Source organism: Meles meles, chromosome 5, assembly GCF_922984935.1.
Source record: "Meles meles chromosome 5, mMelMel3.1 paternal haplotype, whole genome shotgun sequence".
Classification (NCBI taxonomy): Eukaryota; Metazoa; Chordata; class Mammalia; order Carnivora; family Mustelidae; genus Meles; species Meles meles.
This window is the reverse complement of record NC_060070.1, coordinates 13,052,772-13,066,924: the sequence shown is the minus strand read 5'-3', so window position 1 is coordinate 13,066,924 and position 14,153 is coordinate 13,052,772. Positions and strand designations below refer to the sequence as shown.

At 45.0% G+C, this 14,153-nt stretch overlaps 1 protein-coding gene across 2 annotated transcripts in view; it reads right to left on the bottom strand.

Annotated features, from left to right (window-relative positions):
- Positions 1 to 14,153, bottom strand: part of CNKSR3 (CNKSR family member 3) — an 87,687-nt gene that overhangs the window by 32,756 nt on the left and 40,778 nt on the right. Inside the window, exon 2 of one of the 2 annotated variants that reach the window (XM_046006847.1) lies at positions 494 to 657. The exons of the other annotated variant lie outside the window; for it this stretch is intronic. Coding sequence (XP_045862803.1) covers positions 494 to 657 — 164 coding nt within the window. The remainder of the gene's footprint in view (positions 1 to 493; positions 658 to 14,153) is intronic. 2 annotated transcript variants of the gene reach the window in all.

Below are 14,153 nucleotides of genomic sequence, written 5' to 3'. Positions count from 1 at the left end.
CTTAGAAGACTGCACTGTCGTCAGGACGGTCTCCCTCTTCGTACTCTCCGCAGAAGATAAGAAAATGAGACTCACACAGGCTTTTTTCTGTAAAAGGCAAACTGTTTCTTCAAGGGCAAGACAGTCAACACACTGGACTCTGGGGTCTCCCGGGTCCCTGCTACAACTATCCCGCCACACTACCACTGTGGCGTTGAGGGCAGCCACAGACAACACAGAAATGAACAGGCAGCACTGCATGCCAATAAAACTTTATTGACAACGATAAAGGGCCAGGCTTAACCCACAGGCCACAGTTTGCCACCTCTTCATCTAGATAACGATTTCTTTTTATGTTGTTGTTCCTTTTTTATGCTATGTTCAGCTCACGCTTCACTTCAATGGATCATTAATAGAAAACAACGCTAGGCTCAACCACGAATGTTGAGGATTTTGAGAGAGTCGGGTTCTAAAGAACATCATCATGGCACAAATCATCTTTTCCTGAACTAACCAGTGCACAGAGAAGGTCGACAGCCTCCAACACAAGTTCCTGGTGTCCAATGCGCGTGACCCCCAGCTCCTCAAGATCCTGATGGGAAATCTGCAGCAGCTGCTCTCCATTTATCTTCTCCCGTTCAAACTTGTGTACATACTGCTGCAGGCAATCATCTAACCCTACCAAAAAAAGCAGAAGTCCATTATTGTAATTTTGTTGACTCAACACACTGCCCACATTTAAATCAACCTCAGGTATCTCCACTCCCGGTCCAACTATTCAACTATTGATATACAATCTGTATCCCACCTGATGGGCCCTTTTCAGATGTGTCTTCGGATCTGGATCTGCGCAACTGAAGATTTTCAAATCGATTTAGCACAGTTTCATGACAGTTACTTTTCCATTCCCTTTCAACTAAAAGAATAAACACTAAACCCTTGCCAACTTGGAAATGCTGGTTATATATACTAGACATGTTTGTTTGCCAGGCAGGGATGGGACACCAGCCATGTCCTAGCCCCTGTGATCCCAGTGGACTTGCCAGTCAAGAGCCCTGCCAGTCACACTGGCCACAATATTCTACCTGCCAGCCAGTTAGAGGTTCAAGGATGACCAAGCAGAACCAATCAAAATCTTCCCTGATATTTGATATATGGACACAGGAAGACAGAGGTTCTTGCTTTCTAGTTGGAAGTCATAAGGATACAACTTTCAGAATACTGACAGTCACTTTTCTGATCAGTCTTCTGAAAACAAATCCATGTGAGAGAAAGAAAATGCTCCAATAATTTCCTCTATGCTCCTGGATCTACTCCTGCTTAAGGATCATTCTAGTCCTATAATTTTTCACTTAAATTAAAATAAATTCCCTTTCCAGCTTCAGCTTGTTTGTGTTGGGCTTCTGTCCCTTGTGACTGAGAAAGTTCTGATGAATACAGAACCCAAAGGAGAAGATACCAGCAGCGGTACCAGAGAACGGCAATGGTCAGTGGCTTCACTCATGGGACTTCTTCCAGATCAATAATACTGACGACAGTGTTGTATTTTAATGCTCTTCTATAATGTAACTAAAATAGTTATACAGGTAAGCCTCTCAGAACTTGGGTTCTTATATGCCTATACAGAGAACTCTCTGATCGACTTGTTTCAATGGTTTTACTGGAATAAAATTTTACACTGAATCAACTGGTCAGTTCAAGCCTAATAATAAATGCCACCTTAGAATTTTTCTACACTGAGGCTTATAAAAATTTAATCCCAACACAGAGGACGAAAATTCAACTTAACCAGCCTAACATAGGTGGAAGGCATGTGGCTGTCCTCTAACACACACACACACACACACACACACACACACACACACCCTCACTGAGCCCTCACTAAAGCTCTGCCAGGTGGGTACTCTGGACTAGGAAAAGTAGACACAAGGCCTGGTACTGGGTTTTGGCAATACTAACATCTGTGGATCTTAAAAGCCAATGTGCTAGGCTAAATGACACCTCTGCCCCACACACTGTCACCATTTGCCTTCTGAGAAGATACAGAAAGAACAACAATGTCCTTATCACTATTTGGGGATTCCATCAAATACAGGAAGAGGAGGTTAAAAAAAAATATATAAGATGATCCTTCAGAACCCACCCATCTTCCCTCAAGTGACATCTTCCTCGCTGAGAGGTTCCATCACACCGCAGGCCAGATTAGAGACACTGACATAAGCCCAGCTCCACTCTGACGGCCGCGAGCCACAAGTGGCCATCAGGGCACGCGAGTCAGACAGGCCCCGGAGACTACCCAAGGTGGCAGGTACGAAGACAGAGCCCCAGTCCCATGACTGCAGGGGCTGCGCTCCAGGCCCCACCGCCCAGGGTCATCTACAAAGCGACGGCGTCGATCTACATGAGCAGTAGTAACAAGTACCAAGAGCCAAGGAAAGTCTCCTGACAGCTCTCTTCCCAAGCTCTAGATACCTAAATTAGGGCGCATGGGGAACACATAACCTGTCCACAGCCACACGGCCGGTAAGATGCCAAGAGAAGGATTTTTACAGTCGTCTTCTTCAGCTTGCTCCCAGAAGAAAAGGCCTCGAATTCAGATCAAGGCCTAATGGACACAAGCTCTGTTCCTTCACCTTCTACCCATGAAACCCAAGATTATAAAAATTCCCCTCCAAGCATCTTTCCAGATAAGCAGTAAGTTCTAATTACAAACACTTATTAAGAGAGAATCACAAAACCTTAAAGGTACTTAGAAAGTACTGTCACTGAATCTGAACAAAAAGTCTTCATTACTATGAATTTCAGCCTAAATCACTTAGCCAGTTCTAAGCCAGATCACGAGCAATTATCCCGTGGTCCTCTCTCTATCCGGATGTCCTCTTCCCTTGCCCATTTTTCAGCTTTAAAAGGAATTTTTGTTTTAATTATCATAGAAGTTTAGGACAACCGTGTTATACATTTTAAACTTTGTTATGGCCAAATTGTGTCTCCCCAAAATCATATGTTGAAGTCCTAACCCCTAGCGCTTAGAAAGTAACTGTATTTGGAGATAAAGCTTTAAAGATGTGATTAAGTTAAAATGAGATCATCAGGATGGGCCCTAATCCAAGATGACTGGTGTGTCCTTATAAGAAGAGGAGACATACACGGAGGCAGGACTGCGTGAAGACACAGGGAGAAGAAAGCTATTTGCGAGCCAAGGAGAGAGGCCACAAAAGCAGCCAACCCTGCCAAGGCCAGAATCTCAGACTTCCAGGCTCTGGAGCTGGGAGGAAACCAATTTCTGTTGTCTCATGACCCGGTCCGTGGAGCGTTTTCACAGAAGCCCCATAAACCAACACAAATGTAATAGGGTTTCAGTTCCTCTTCATCCACATGTCATAAACTCTTTCTTAGACAAAATACACATGGACCAGGGACCGGCAGAATTGAAATCCATGTTTACTGGGCCAAGCAAGTTCACTGTGCAAAGTAAAGCATAAAACAGAGATTCCTATCAGTTTTCATGGGCACAATAAATAAGTCCATTAAAATGAAAGGGAAGAAACCATGCACCAGGAATGTTCATTAAACTTCTTCCCTGAGTAATAAGTAGAAATGAAGATGAGGCCGGATTCCTCTTTTAATCAACTGAAGAATTTCACTGAGGGAAAAGGATTTCAGGAGTAGCTTGAGAGCACGAGGAGATATTTTGGACACAGAGAAAGCTGTGGGGGAGGTGCAATGCGGGTTCTTGATAGGCTGAAAGTTGTCCACGTGATCAGAGATTGAGAACTTGAAGAATACAGAAGAAGAACATTTCCCTGGAAGGAGGGCCAGAATGTCCTTGAAGATTCTGAGGAAATACCAATGACCTAACCTCAAAAAATCAAAAATCTCTGACATGTAGGAGAATTATCAAGTAGGAATGCCATGTTGCTCCCTACCTAAGAACAGCACCTGCAGTGGCATAAAGACCTCTTCCCAAGGAATACACGTGCTGAAGACACTAAGTTTTCAATAATATTGCCCCAGTCTTGGCGCCTGGGTGGTTCAGTGGGTTAAGCCTCTGCCTTCGGCTCGGGTCATGGTCCCAGGGTCCTGGCATCGAGTCCCGAATCGGGCTCTCTGCTCAGCAGGGAGCCTGCTTCTCCCCCACCCCCTCTCTCTGTCTGTCTCTCTGCCTACTTGTGATCTCTCCCTCTGTCAAATAAATAAATAAAATCTTCAAAAAAAAAAATATTGCCCCAGTCTTATTCCAACATGTTATGGCCTATTATTCACATCCCACTGATCAGAATACAGTTAAACATTTGTCAACAGCTAAATTAAACTATTATGCGGTCCCACAAAGGACGGGGAAATCCCCAATTTCAAGTAAACTGGTCTAATCATTTTAGAATCTGCAATACACGCTTTGACCCATTTGTCACATGTACCTATTTGCCAGATCCTTGCTTCGAGGAATTTACAGAACATCTAGCGGAACGGAGAGAAGCACACATCATTAAATAAAATTAAACACATACCGTTTAGACAAATTAAACACATAATTCAATGTGAAAGAATCAGGAAGGAAGGAAAAGGAAAGGGAGCCCCCAAAGAATGCACACCACAGGGAGGGAGGCCCAGACTCCCTCCGCGGCCCCCAAATCTGCGGCAGTGAATACTCTTAAACTTTCAAAGAAACCCCAAATGGGAGAAGGAAAGCAAGCCATCTCTCACCCAGAGGTAGACGCAGGCAGGGCAGTGGTGAAGAGCCTGAGTGCCAGGTCTGGTCCTGCTTCTTGCTTAGGGGAACAAGGGACTTAGTTCCCTGGTTTGTAAGACGGGGTGCCAGCACGGCCTACTGCACAGACCCGTAACGAAACTGAAATGTCAGTTACTCGTAATGGGCTGAGAACACCATGAAGCACACGGCAATTACTCTAATGCGATTTATTCAGCTCCTCAGTTTGCTCCGTGTTCAGAATAAAAGTTGCTAGGGAGACACAGAAACCCCCAAATGCTTAGGTGGCCCCTCCTCGGGAACACAGTTAACGACAGATTATGATGTCCTCCCCAGGAGGTGTTCCCAAACGTGGAACCTGCCAGCATCAGCGATTCCACCCAAAAATGTTTTTGACTGAGACCAGAACAGAAGCACCAGGAAAGCAGAGACTTCCCTTTGTTCCCGGTTTATCCCCCAGCATCTCCAACAATGTCGGTACTTAAGAGTATCTGTGAAGTAAATAAATGAATGCATGAAGACAGACAAGGAACTTCACAAAAATATGAAAGCCACTGCAGTGTACAAGCCACCTGATTTCATTTTCCCACGCCAGTGAGCAACTAGAGAGAAGGAAACCACGGGCACTGGTACCATCTAAGGTCTGCGCTGCCAGTCTCAATGGTGCAAGATTGAAGAAGGTCCTTTCCATATTAAGGAAAGGACCATACACAGAACAAAACTCCAAAGTAAAACTCCAGTCTCTGACAAGATACTTGTCCCACACAAAAAAATCCTTTATTAGTTAATTAGTCTCTAATGTAGCACAATAAAAAATTTTAAAAAATAAAAAACAAAAAACAAACAAATGAAAACAAAACAAAACAAAAATTAACTACTCTCTCTAAAATGTGGGAAGGCTGTGTCCACAAAGATGAAAAAGCTAGACTAAATGCTCCACTACAGAAAATATAGGAATATTCTCTTCTTCTTTTCTGTAGGAGACTAAAATCAGATCACTGCCTAGACCACCCTCTGTTCTGTAGGTGAGGCCCCCTGGAAGGACCTCTTAATGGCTATGTCTGTGGTCTATATACTCAAGGCAGCAAAAACTCTAACTCTACAAATACAGTGAGTGAGCCCAGAGTGGTCTTACGGCATTTTACACCTGGTACTTTTGATCACTGAAGCATGTTTTAACCAGACGGTTTTGCTCTGTTTGATTCAGAAATTGGTTTAGTTAAGGCTTATGAACTCGTGTCTTACTCAGGACTCTTTTTTTTTTTTTTTTTAAAGATTTTATTTATTTATTTCACAGAGAGAGATCACAAGTAGGCAGAGAGGCAGGCAGAGAGAGTGAGAGGGAAGCAGGCTCCCTGCTGAGCAGAGAGCCCGATGCGGGGCTCGATCCCAGGACCCCGAGATCATGACCTGAGCCGAAGGCAGCGGCTTAATCCACTGAGCCACCCAGGCGCCCCTTACTCAGGACTCTTAAGGGCAAACGGAATCATGGATACGGTGTTCTTCAACCACGGGGATCAATTACAGATCACACATATTCAACATTATTAATTCAACATAACTTATGGAGCAATTAACTACCAAGTGTAAGGCCTTCCACCACGAAGGAGATAAGGACTCAGGAACGGGTCAGTTCTGGATGATCTGAACGGGAGGAAAGGAAACAAGACTTGGGTCATATGTTTATACCTAACCAAAATATTCTTGGAATTCCCAATACTTTTTTTTGTTTTTCTTTTTTTTTTTTTAATTTTATTTGTGTGTGTGTTCCAAAATTCATTGTTTATGCACCACACCCAGTAGTCCATGCAATCCGTGCCCTCCTTAATACCCACCACCAGGCTCACCCAATCCCCTAACCCCTCCCCTCCAAAACCCTGAGTTTGTTTCTAGGAGTCCACAGTCTCTCATGGTTTGTCTCCCCCTCTGATTTCCCCCAACTCGCTTCTCCTCTCCATCTCCCCATGTCCTCCGTGTTATTCCTTATGCTCCACAAATAAGCGAAACCATATGATAATTGACTTTCTCTGCTTGACTTATTTCACTCAGCACACTCTCTTGCAGTCCTATCCACGTTGATATAAAAGTTGGGTATTCATCCTTTCTGATGGAGGCATAATACTCCATAGTATATATGGACCAAATCTTTATCCATTCATCCACTGAAAGGCATCTTGGTTCTTTCCACAGTTTGGTGACTGTGGCCATTGCTGCTATTGCTGGAGTACAGATGGCCCTTCTTTTCACTACATCTGTATCTTCTGGGTAAATACCCGGTAGTGCAATTCCAGGGTCACAGGGAAGCTCTATTTTTAATTTTTTTTTTAAGATTTTATTTATTTATTTGACAGAGAGAGATCACAAGTAGGGAGAGGCAGGCAGAGAGAGAGAGGAGGAAGCAGGCTCCCCGCTGAGCAGAGAGCCTAATGCAGGGCTCGATCCCAGGACCCTGGGATCATGACCTGAGCCGAAGGCAGAGGCTTTAACCCACTGAGCCACCCAGGCGCCCCTCGATTTTTAATTTCTTAAGGAATGTCCACACTGTTTTCCAAAGCGGCTGCACCAACTTGCATTCCCACCAACGTGTAAGAGGGTTCCCCTTTCTCCACATCCTCTCCAACACACGTTGTTTGCTGTCTTGTTGACTTTGGCCATTCTAACTGGTGCAAGGTGGTATCTCAGTGTGGTTTTGATTTGAATCTCCCTGATGGCTAATGATGAACATTTTTTCATGTGTCTGTTAACGTTTTGTATGTCTTCTTTGGAGAAGTGTCTGTTCATGTCTTCTGCCCGTTTTTTGGCACGATTATCTGTTTTGTGTGTGTTGAGTTTGAGGAGTTCTTTATAGGTCTTGAATATCAGCCCTTTGTCTGTAGTGTCATGTGCGAATATCTACTCCCATTCCGTGGGTTGCCTCTTTGTTTTGTTGACTATTTCCGATACTTTTAAAAACATGAAACAGTCAAAACCTGCCATCAAAGTTCTTCTGCCTTCCCAACCGGCTGACACTCCTGATCCACAGCGTTATAGTATCTCCCAAACACGGTTTCAAACCAAAGCTCAGTGTGGTTTAATTAACCAAGCAAAACCAATTTCAACCTCATGGTATGCTGGTAGACCTCCAAGTGCCCTTTTTATGAAGTGAGCCATCCAACGATATCCCTTCGGAATGACTTCCTTTTGTCACCCTTGTTTCATTGAAGTCTCTAGGCCTTCATTTTAAAACCAGCTGATGAAACTGGTTTAAATACAGCAATCTGAGTTTCAGCAATAACTTTATGATTGAGGCACAGGGGTGTGTAATTTTCAAGGACTGAGGAATTCTTTTTACCTGGTTGGACAGGCCCTTGACTAACTGATCTTTCCTGAAGAAGTCAAAACTACACCCAGTGTCCCTAGGTAACAATGGGGAGAGAGAGGGTCCAAGGGCCACCTCTTGAGGGCAGCCTGAGACAGCAGGCACACACCCTGAAGCCTCTGACAGAAGCAGTTCTACCCTTTAGTTTAGAGGGACCCAATTTGGGGCCCCTGGGTGGCTCAGCTGGTTAAACATCTATCTTCAGCTCAGGTTATGATCCCAGAGTTGGGCTCCCTGCTCAGCAGGGAGTCTGCTTCTCTTTCTACCCCTCCCCCTGCTCATGCACACTCTCTCAAATAAATAAGTAAAATATTTTTAAAAAGAAGAATAAGGAGGATCCAATTTCCTCACAACCCCATCCTCTCTGTCCCCTGTCAGCCTACCCTATATCCACTTGGAGGGAAGAAACTGCAGCCACACGCCCCCTTTTGGCTCAGGATGCACTGTCCTCCCTCACAGAACTCAAGAGGACAAGGAGAAGCATGGAAAGCAATGACAATAATACAAGTACAGCAAATTATCAAAATGGTAGAATTAATGTTTCTAAGCAATGATGAACAGATCTAACAAGAATCACTTGAAATGGGCATTGCCATCCCGTTAATGAGAAATCACACCCTAAATATATATTTGCTCTATGATTTTTTTGAAAAAAATGTTTTAATCTTTGGCTTTTCCTTTGGAAATGTCTATTTCTTATGTAAGGTTTCAGAGTAGCCCTTCCCTAGGTCCTCTCCATCCCACATTACTGCCATAGCTAAACCCTCTTGCCTATAGGTTTCTACAATAATCTAGAAACCGGTGGCCATGCTCAGTCCCCTCTTCCTCTTAATTCATCGTCCACAATTCTGTGTCAGCAAAACCCTTTACAGATCCAAGTCTGTGAGCTCAGCCCTGGAGGGCCTGTCCTCTTCCCAACTTCCCTTACTCCCCCTTTTCTAAGACATTCATCCTTCCGGTGAGCATGTAGAAAATGCTTGTTTCGCCGAGTTTTTCCAAAAGGAACATAACTCCCAGGTTAGCAAATACAGCTCAAAGGCCAAATTCGGCCCACTGCCATGTTTTGTAAGTCAAGTTTTACAGGAACACAGCCACATTCTTTGGCATACCTACTGCCTCTGACTGCTGTCACGCTACAGGGACAGAACTGAGTGCTGTGACAGAGACTGAACGGCCCACAAGGCCTAAAATATTTACTATCTGGCCCTCTACCAATCCCTGGTATAACTCACAGCAGTGATGAGTACAAAGTGATGATCAATCTGCCAAGTGGAAAAACAGACGAGACTGGGATTTAAGTGAATCCGGGTTTTTTTCTTTTCTTTTTATATTTTTGAAAGAATCATTTTCTATAGCTACAATGTATTAAAAAGCTGAGAAAATGTTATCTCCCCTCCCCCACAAAAATCTTAAACATGTTTTAGGATGCCCCTTACAACTTCTTATCCGGTTTATTATTTCCTTTGGGTCAGTTTTTTGTTGTTTTTTGTGGGTTTTTTTGAGGCATGACAAAATTCACCAATTTTCAACTCAACAATGAGTCTTGTTTTTTTTTTTTTTTTTTTTTTACAAATACATACAGTCGTGTAACCACACCTCGATCGTGAGATAATCATTTCTATCATCCCCCAAACAGTTCCTGCTGCCGGTCAGTTCCCTCCCCACAGTCCCTGGTAGTCACTGATCTGCCTTCTATTAAAAGGAACTGGTATCTTATTCTGGCCTTTACTGCATGGCCTACCTGCCTTACTCTGGTTAAACTGCTTTGACTCCCAGTTCTTGGGTTCCTCCCACACAGATGAGCTGACTTGGATTAGAACTGAGCCCCACGCCTACCACTACTCACACTGATTTTCTCCTTCATCCTGTCACACTTCCAGCTGAACGTAACTTGAAGAAAGGGGTCCACAAAACAAAGTCTTCAAAGCTGGACTGGAGGACCTCTCGGTTCCTTCCAGGTCTGCAAGTGTATGTTCCTGTAACATGTCTGAGCAAGCATGAGTTACCTTCATTATGACAGCCAAGTATGAAGAAGGGAAATAACCAGCCCAGAAACTTAAATCTCAAACAGCCTCAGAGCGAAAAATAATTAGCAAGTGAATGAACTTGGTCTTGGTTGGAAAACTCTGTTGGGTTTTCTGCCCTGATTAGAGTGCGACCACAGGAAGCCATCCCTAAGGACTCCTGCCTTAAAGCACAAGCAGTATGAAACCCAAACACATGGAAAGATCCAGCAATGGGAGCCTTGGAAGCCCAGTTAGGAACCAAGTTCCTTCACCATATCGATGGAATGGAGTAACTGCTTCAGAGGAGGAAGGACAAGCTACTGGACATTTTTTAGGGCACCAAACTGAGAGTACAGTAATGCTGAAGACAAAGGAAAAGCTTGTATTCTTAACCACCTGGGAAAAGCTGGTCTACACATCGCTGAAGAGCTAACCACTATGTAGCAATAAACCCAGGCTTCCATTTCTCTCAAGAAGTAACAACAAGGAGAACAGAGGGCAGTCAGTATTTTGTTTCTAAAGCAAACTCCACTTTCTTGCTAGGAACTCATGTCTTCTAAGACTTCTCTCGCTCCCAAGCCATCAGAAAATGTAACCAAGGGGGCGCCTGGGTGGCTCAGTGGGTTAAAGCCTCTGCCTTCGGCTCAGGTCATGATCCCAGAGTCCTGGGATTGAGCCCCACATCGGGCTTTCTGCTCTGCAGGGAGCCTGCTTTCTCCTCTCTGCCTGCCTCTCTGCTTAGTTGTGATTTCTCTCTGTCAAATAAATAAAATATTTAAAAAAAAAAAAAAAAGAAAGAAAGATAAAGAAAATGTAACCAAGAAAAAACCGCTCTCTGGGTTTCACTACCAAAGCAGACGATCCGTTACTGAAACAAAACTTGGAAACAGCCAATCTATCCATGCCAGGATAATTTAAGGAAGTAAAAATAGAAAAACTACCTTAGTTCAAGGATTCAAGTTACCCAGAGAACAGTCAGTCAAACGGCCTACCCTAGTTTGAGGTTTCTGCCCTGGTAAGTAATGCCTTCCAGCTGGCAATTTTCACCAGGAAACTCTGCGTCAAAGTCGTAGGCCCTGCAATCTGACCCTGTCCCCTCCCACCCCTCCAACGGATCCAGCACAACACTGTGAAAGGGACCCATCCTGCCGACCCTTCAGAGTCCTGAGCCCACCAGCCGTGAAGGGAGAAGTGCCCAGAGAGAAGCGTCCACTCTGGGAACAAGGGAGATGAAAGTAGCATTGTCTGAAGTCATCTTTTTCAGGAGATACTTATCCTGATCTAAATCACTAGAAAAGAACTGACAAATGCAAACTCCAATGCAAATCACAATCAACCAAAGAACCAATGGTCTAAAAAGATGATGAGAATTCAGAATATAATGGCAGCCCTCACTGTTTAGCTCTGAGTCCTCCCGCCTTGCCTGCCGCCCTCAGAAAGGGTATCCTGAACAGGAAAGGTAACCCTGAAGGCAAGGAAGAAACTTGAGGTTGACTGCAGTGTCTGAGGATGTCTACACGTGTCTGCGTGTATGCATGCTTATATAAATGTACCCCTACTAGATGTTCAACACAAAATGCGAAACAATTTTTTTGGACTCTAAAAACAAAAACAAAGTCGTGGAGAGGAACATAAAGGATCCCACAAGGCTCTGGGGAAAATAAATATGTACTTTCCAAGGCTGGCTGCTGTAATTCAGTAACCAAACCATTGTATCCAATTCTGCAATACTTGGACCCAAGGGCGGGGGCTAGGAGCAAGATGCACAAGAGGAGAAAAGAACTTACTTCGCTCACAGTTAAGTTGTGCTTTCCCCCTCCTCTAACACAACTTATTTTGCCAAAACTCTCAATTCGATTTGCTCTAAAACGAAACACTGGCTCCAACTCTTGTCATTGGCATGCTTATGCCGAATAGAGGAAGAATGAACTAGCTCCCCGCACGCAGCAAGCCTAAGTTTCTAGCACGGCGGACCTCAACTCCACAGGTGGACCAGGTGCTGGTGATGTCAGCAAGCCTGGAAGCTGGTCTTCAGCTCTGCCCATCACCTGGGTGTCCATACCACCCAGGGGAAAGCACCCCAGTGCGGAGAGCAACACACAACCCATCCGTCACTTCTGTTCCGCCGATTTCCTGGGAAAAACTGCCACCGGTCCGTCTAGCTCTCTACCAACACTGCCATCAGCAAGCACTTCAAGGGAAGCGTCCCAACCGCTGGGCTGCACGTTAAATGAAGCCTCTGGGTTAAGCACGCACAGTATCTCACTGCTCTGTGCAATGACCCTCGGGAGGATGCTGGCCAGCTTAGAATGACCTCCACTCCACTGACAAGGAAGCCAAAATGAGAGAGGGGTTCCCCAAGACACTGGGCCAGTCGAAGGACAGGACTAGGAACCCAGACCTTAACCCGGCATCCAAATCATTGTAGGATCTGAAGTGGTCAAAGAAGAAATGGAAGGATGTGAAAGTGACTTAATTAAGTACATTAATTCACAGACTATGTTTTAGGTACCATGCTGAGCACCGCAGAAATGCTGTAATATTACAACTGATGTTCAAGTAATTGAAGATTAAAGGACTGTAAGCAAAGCAAGGAAAGGGCTATTATTAAACCTATTTTACAGGCCAGGATCAGCGGCAAGGCAGAGTAATTAAGAAATAGGGCCTCTGGGGCCGGACTGCCTGGATTCAGCTCTGCTCCTTCCCAGCTGTGTGATCTTGGGCAAGTTAGTTAACCACTCTGTGCCTCAGTTTTTTAATCTACAAAATGGAAAAATAGCAGTACCTATCTTGGGGAGTTATCTGGATGGTCAAATGTGTTAAATATTCCTAAAGCATAAGTGCTTTGTAAATGTTTGTGAAAATAAAAATTTTACGGTTTTTTGTTTGTTTGTTTTTTTAAAGACAAGAAACTGGGCCTCAGGGGGTTTTTGAGGAGCTGACCTGCAGTCACACAACCAATAAGCAGGAGGGTCAGGATTTAAACCACTGGCGAGCACTGTGAAGGAGAGCCCAGGAACCCAAGTGCGACCAGGAAGCTGGAGGTCCAAGGGCAAGCAGCTGACATCATCAGCAGCTGATGTTTTCTGCGGGGGGGGGGGGGGGGGGGGGGGGGGGGCTTGCAGCAGGGATGTTCCGACACAGGGAGAGTAGAGAAAAGCCAAAAACAGCTGCTGATCTGAGGACAGCTGCCTGGGGCAATGGCGCTGGGTGAGGCATCATCAGTCTTTTCTGATTTCTTTTAAAAGATTTTATTTATTTGTTTGAGGGAAAGAGTATGTGAGCAAGAGAGACAAAGAGAAAGAAGGAGCAGAGGGAGGGAAGGGGGAGAGGAAGAAGCAAGACTCCCCGCTGAGCAGGGAGCCAGCCCCGCCCCATGGGGCTCGTTTAGGGACCACGGGATCATGACCTGAGCTGAAGGCAGACGCTGAACCCACCAAGACCCCAGGCGGCCCTTCTCTGATTTTTTAAATGACAGCTTGACGGAGACATAAGGCACACACCATCCAATCCACCTACTGCATCCCCAAGTCAAGGAGTTTGGCATATTCAGATCCTGCAACACAATCGCAACTGATGCTAGCACACGTTCCACCCCCCCAACACACGCACGCACGCACACACACACACACACGCACAACCCACTTCAAACCCCCATCCCTAGACACACCCCCACCCACTGATCTATTTTCTAAATCTGTGGGTCTGCCTGGTTATTTCACATAATAGATTCTAGACATTTCCCCAAAATAGAATCCTACAATATATGGTTTTTTGTGACTGGCCTCTTTCGCATAATAGAATGTTGTCAAGGTTCATGAAAGCCTTCCCAACACAGTTTCAACACCACGCCCTTGCTCCGAGCCCTACTGGCTTCCCACGGCACTTGGGACAAATCCAAGCCAGGGAAGCCCAATCTGGCGTGTGAGCCTCCCACCTGCCTCTCCAACTTCTCTCGTGCCCCACACTCCCCCAACCACTATGCCGGACACTGGCTTAATCCGCTTCATCTACATCTCAAGCTCCTTTCTGCCTCAAAGCACGTTCCTTCTCCCTAGAATGATCTTGCCTCCTCCTCATCCCTCAGGTTCCCCTTCAGATA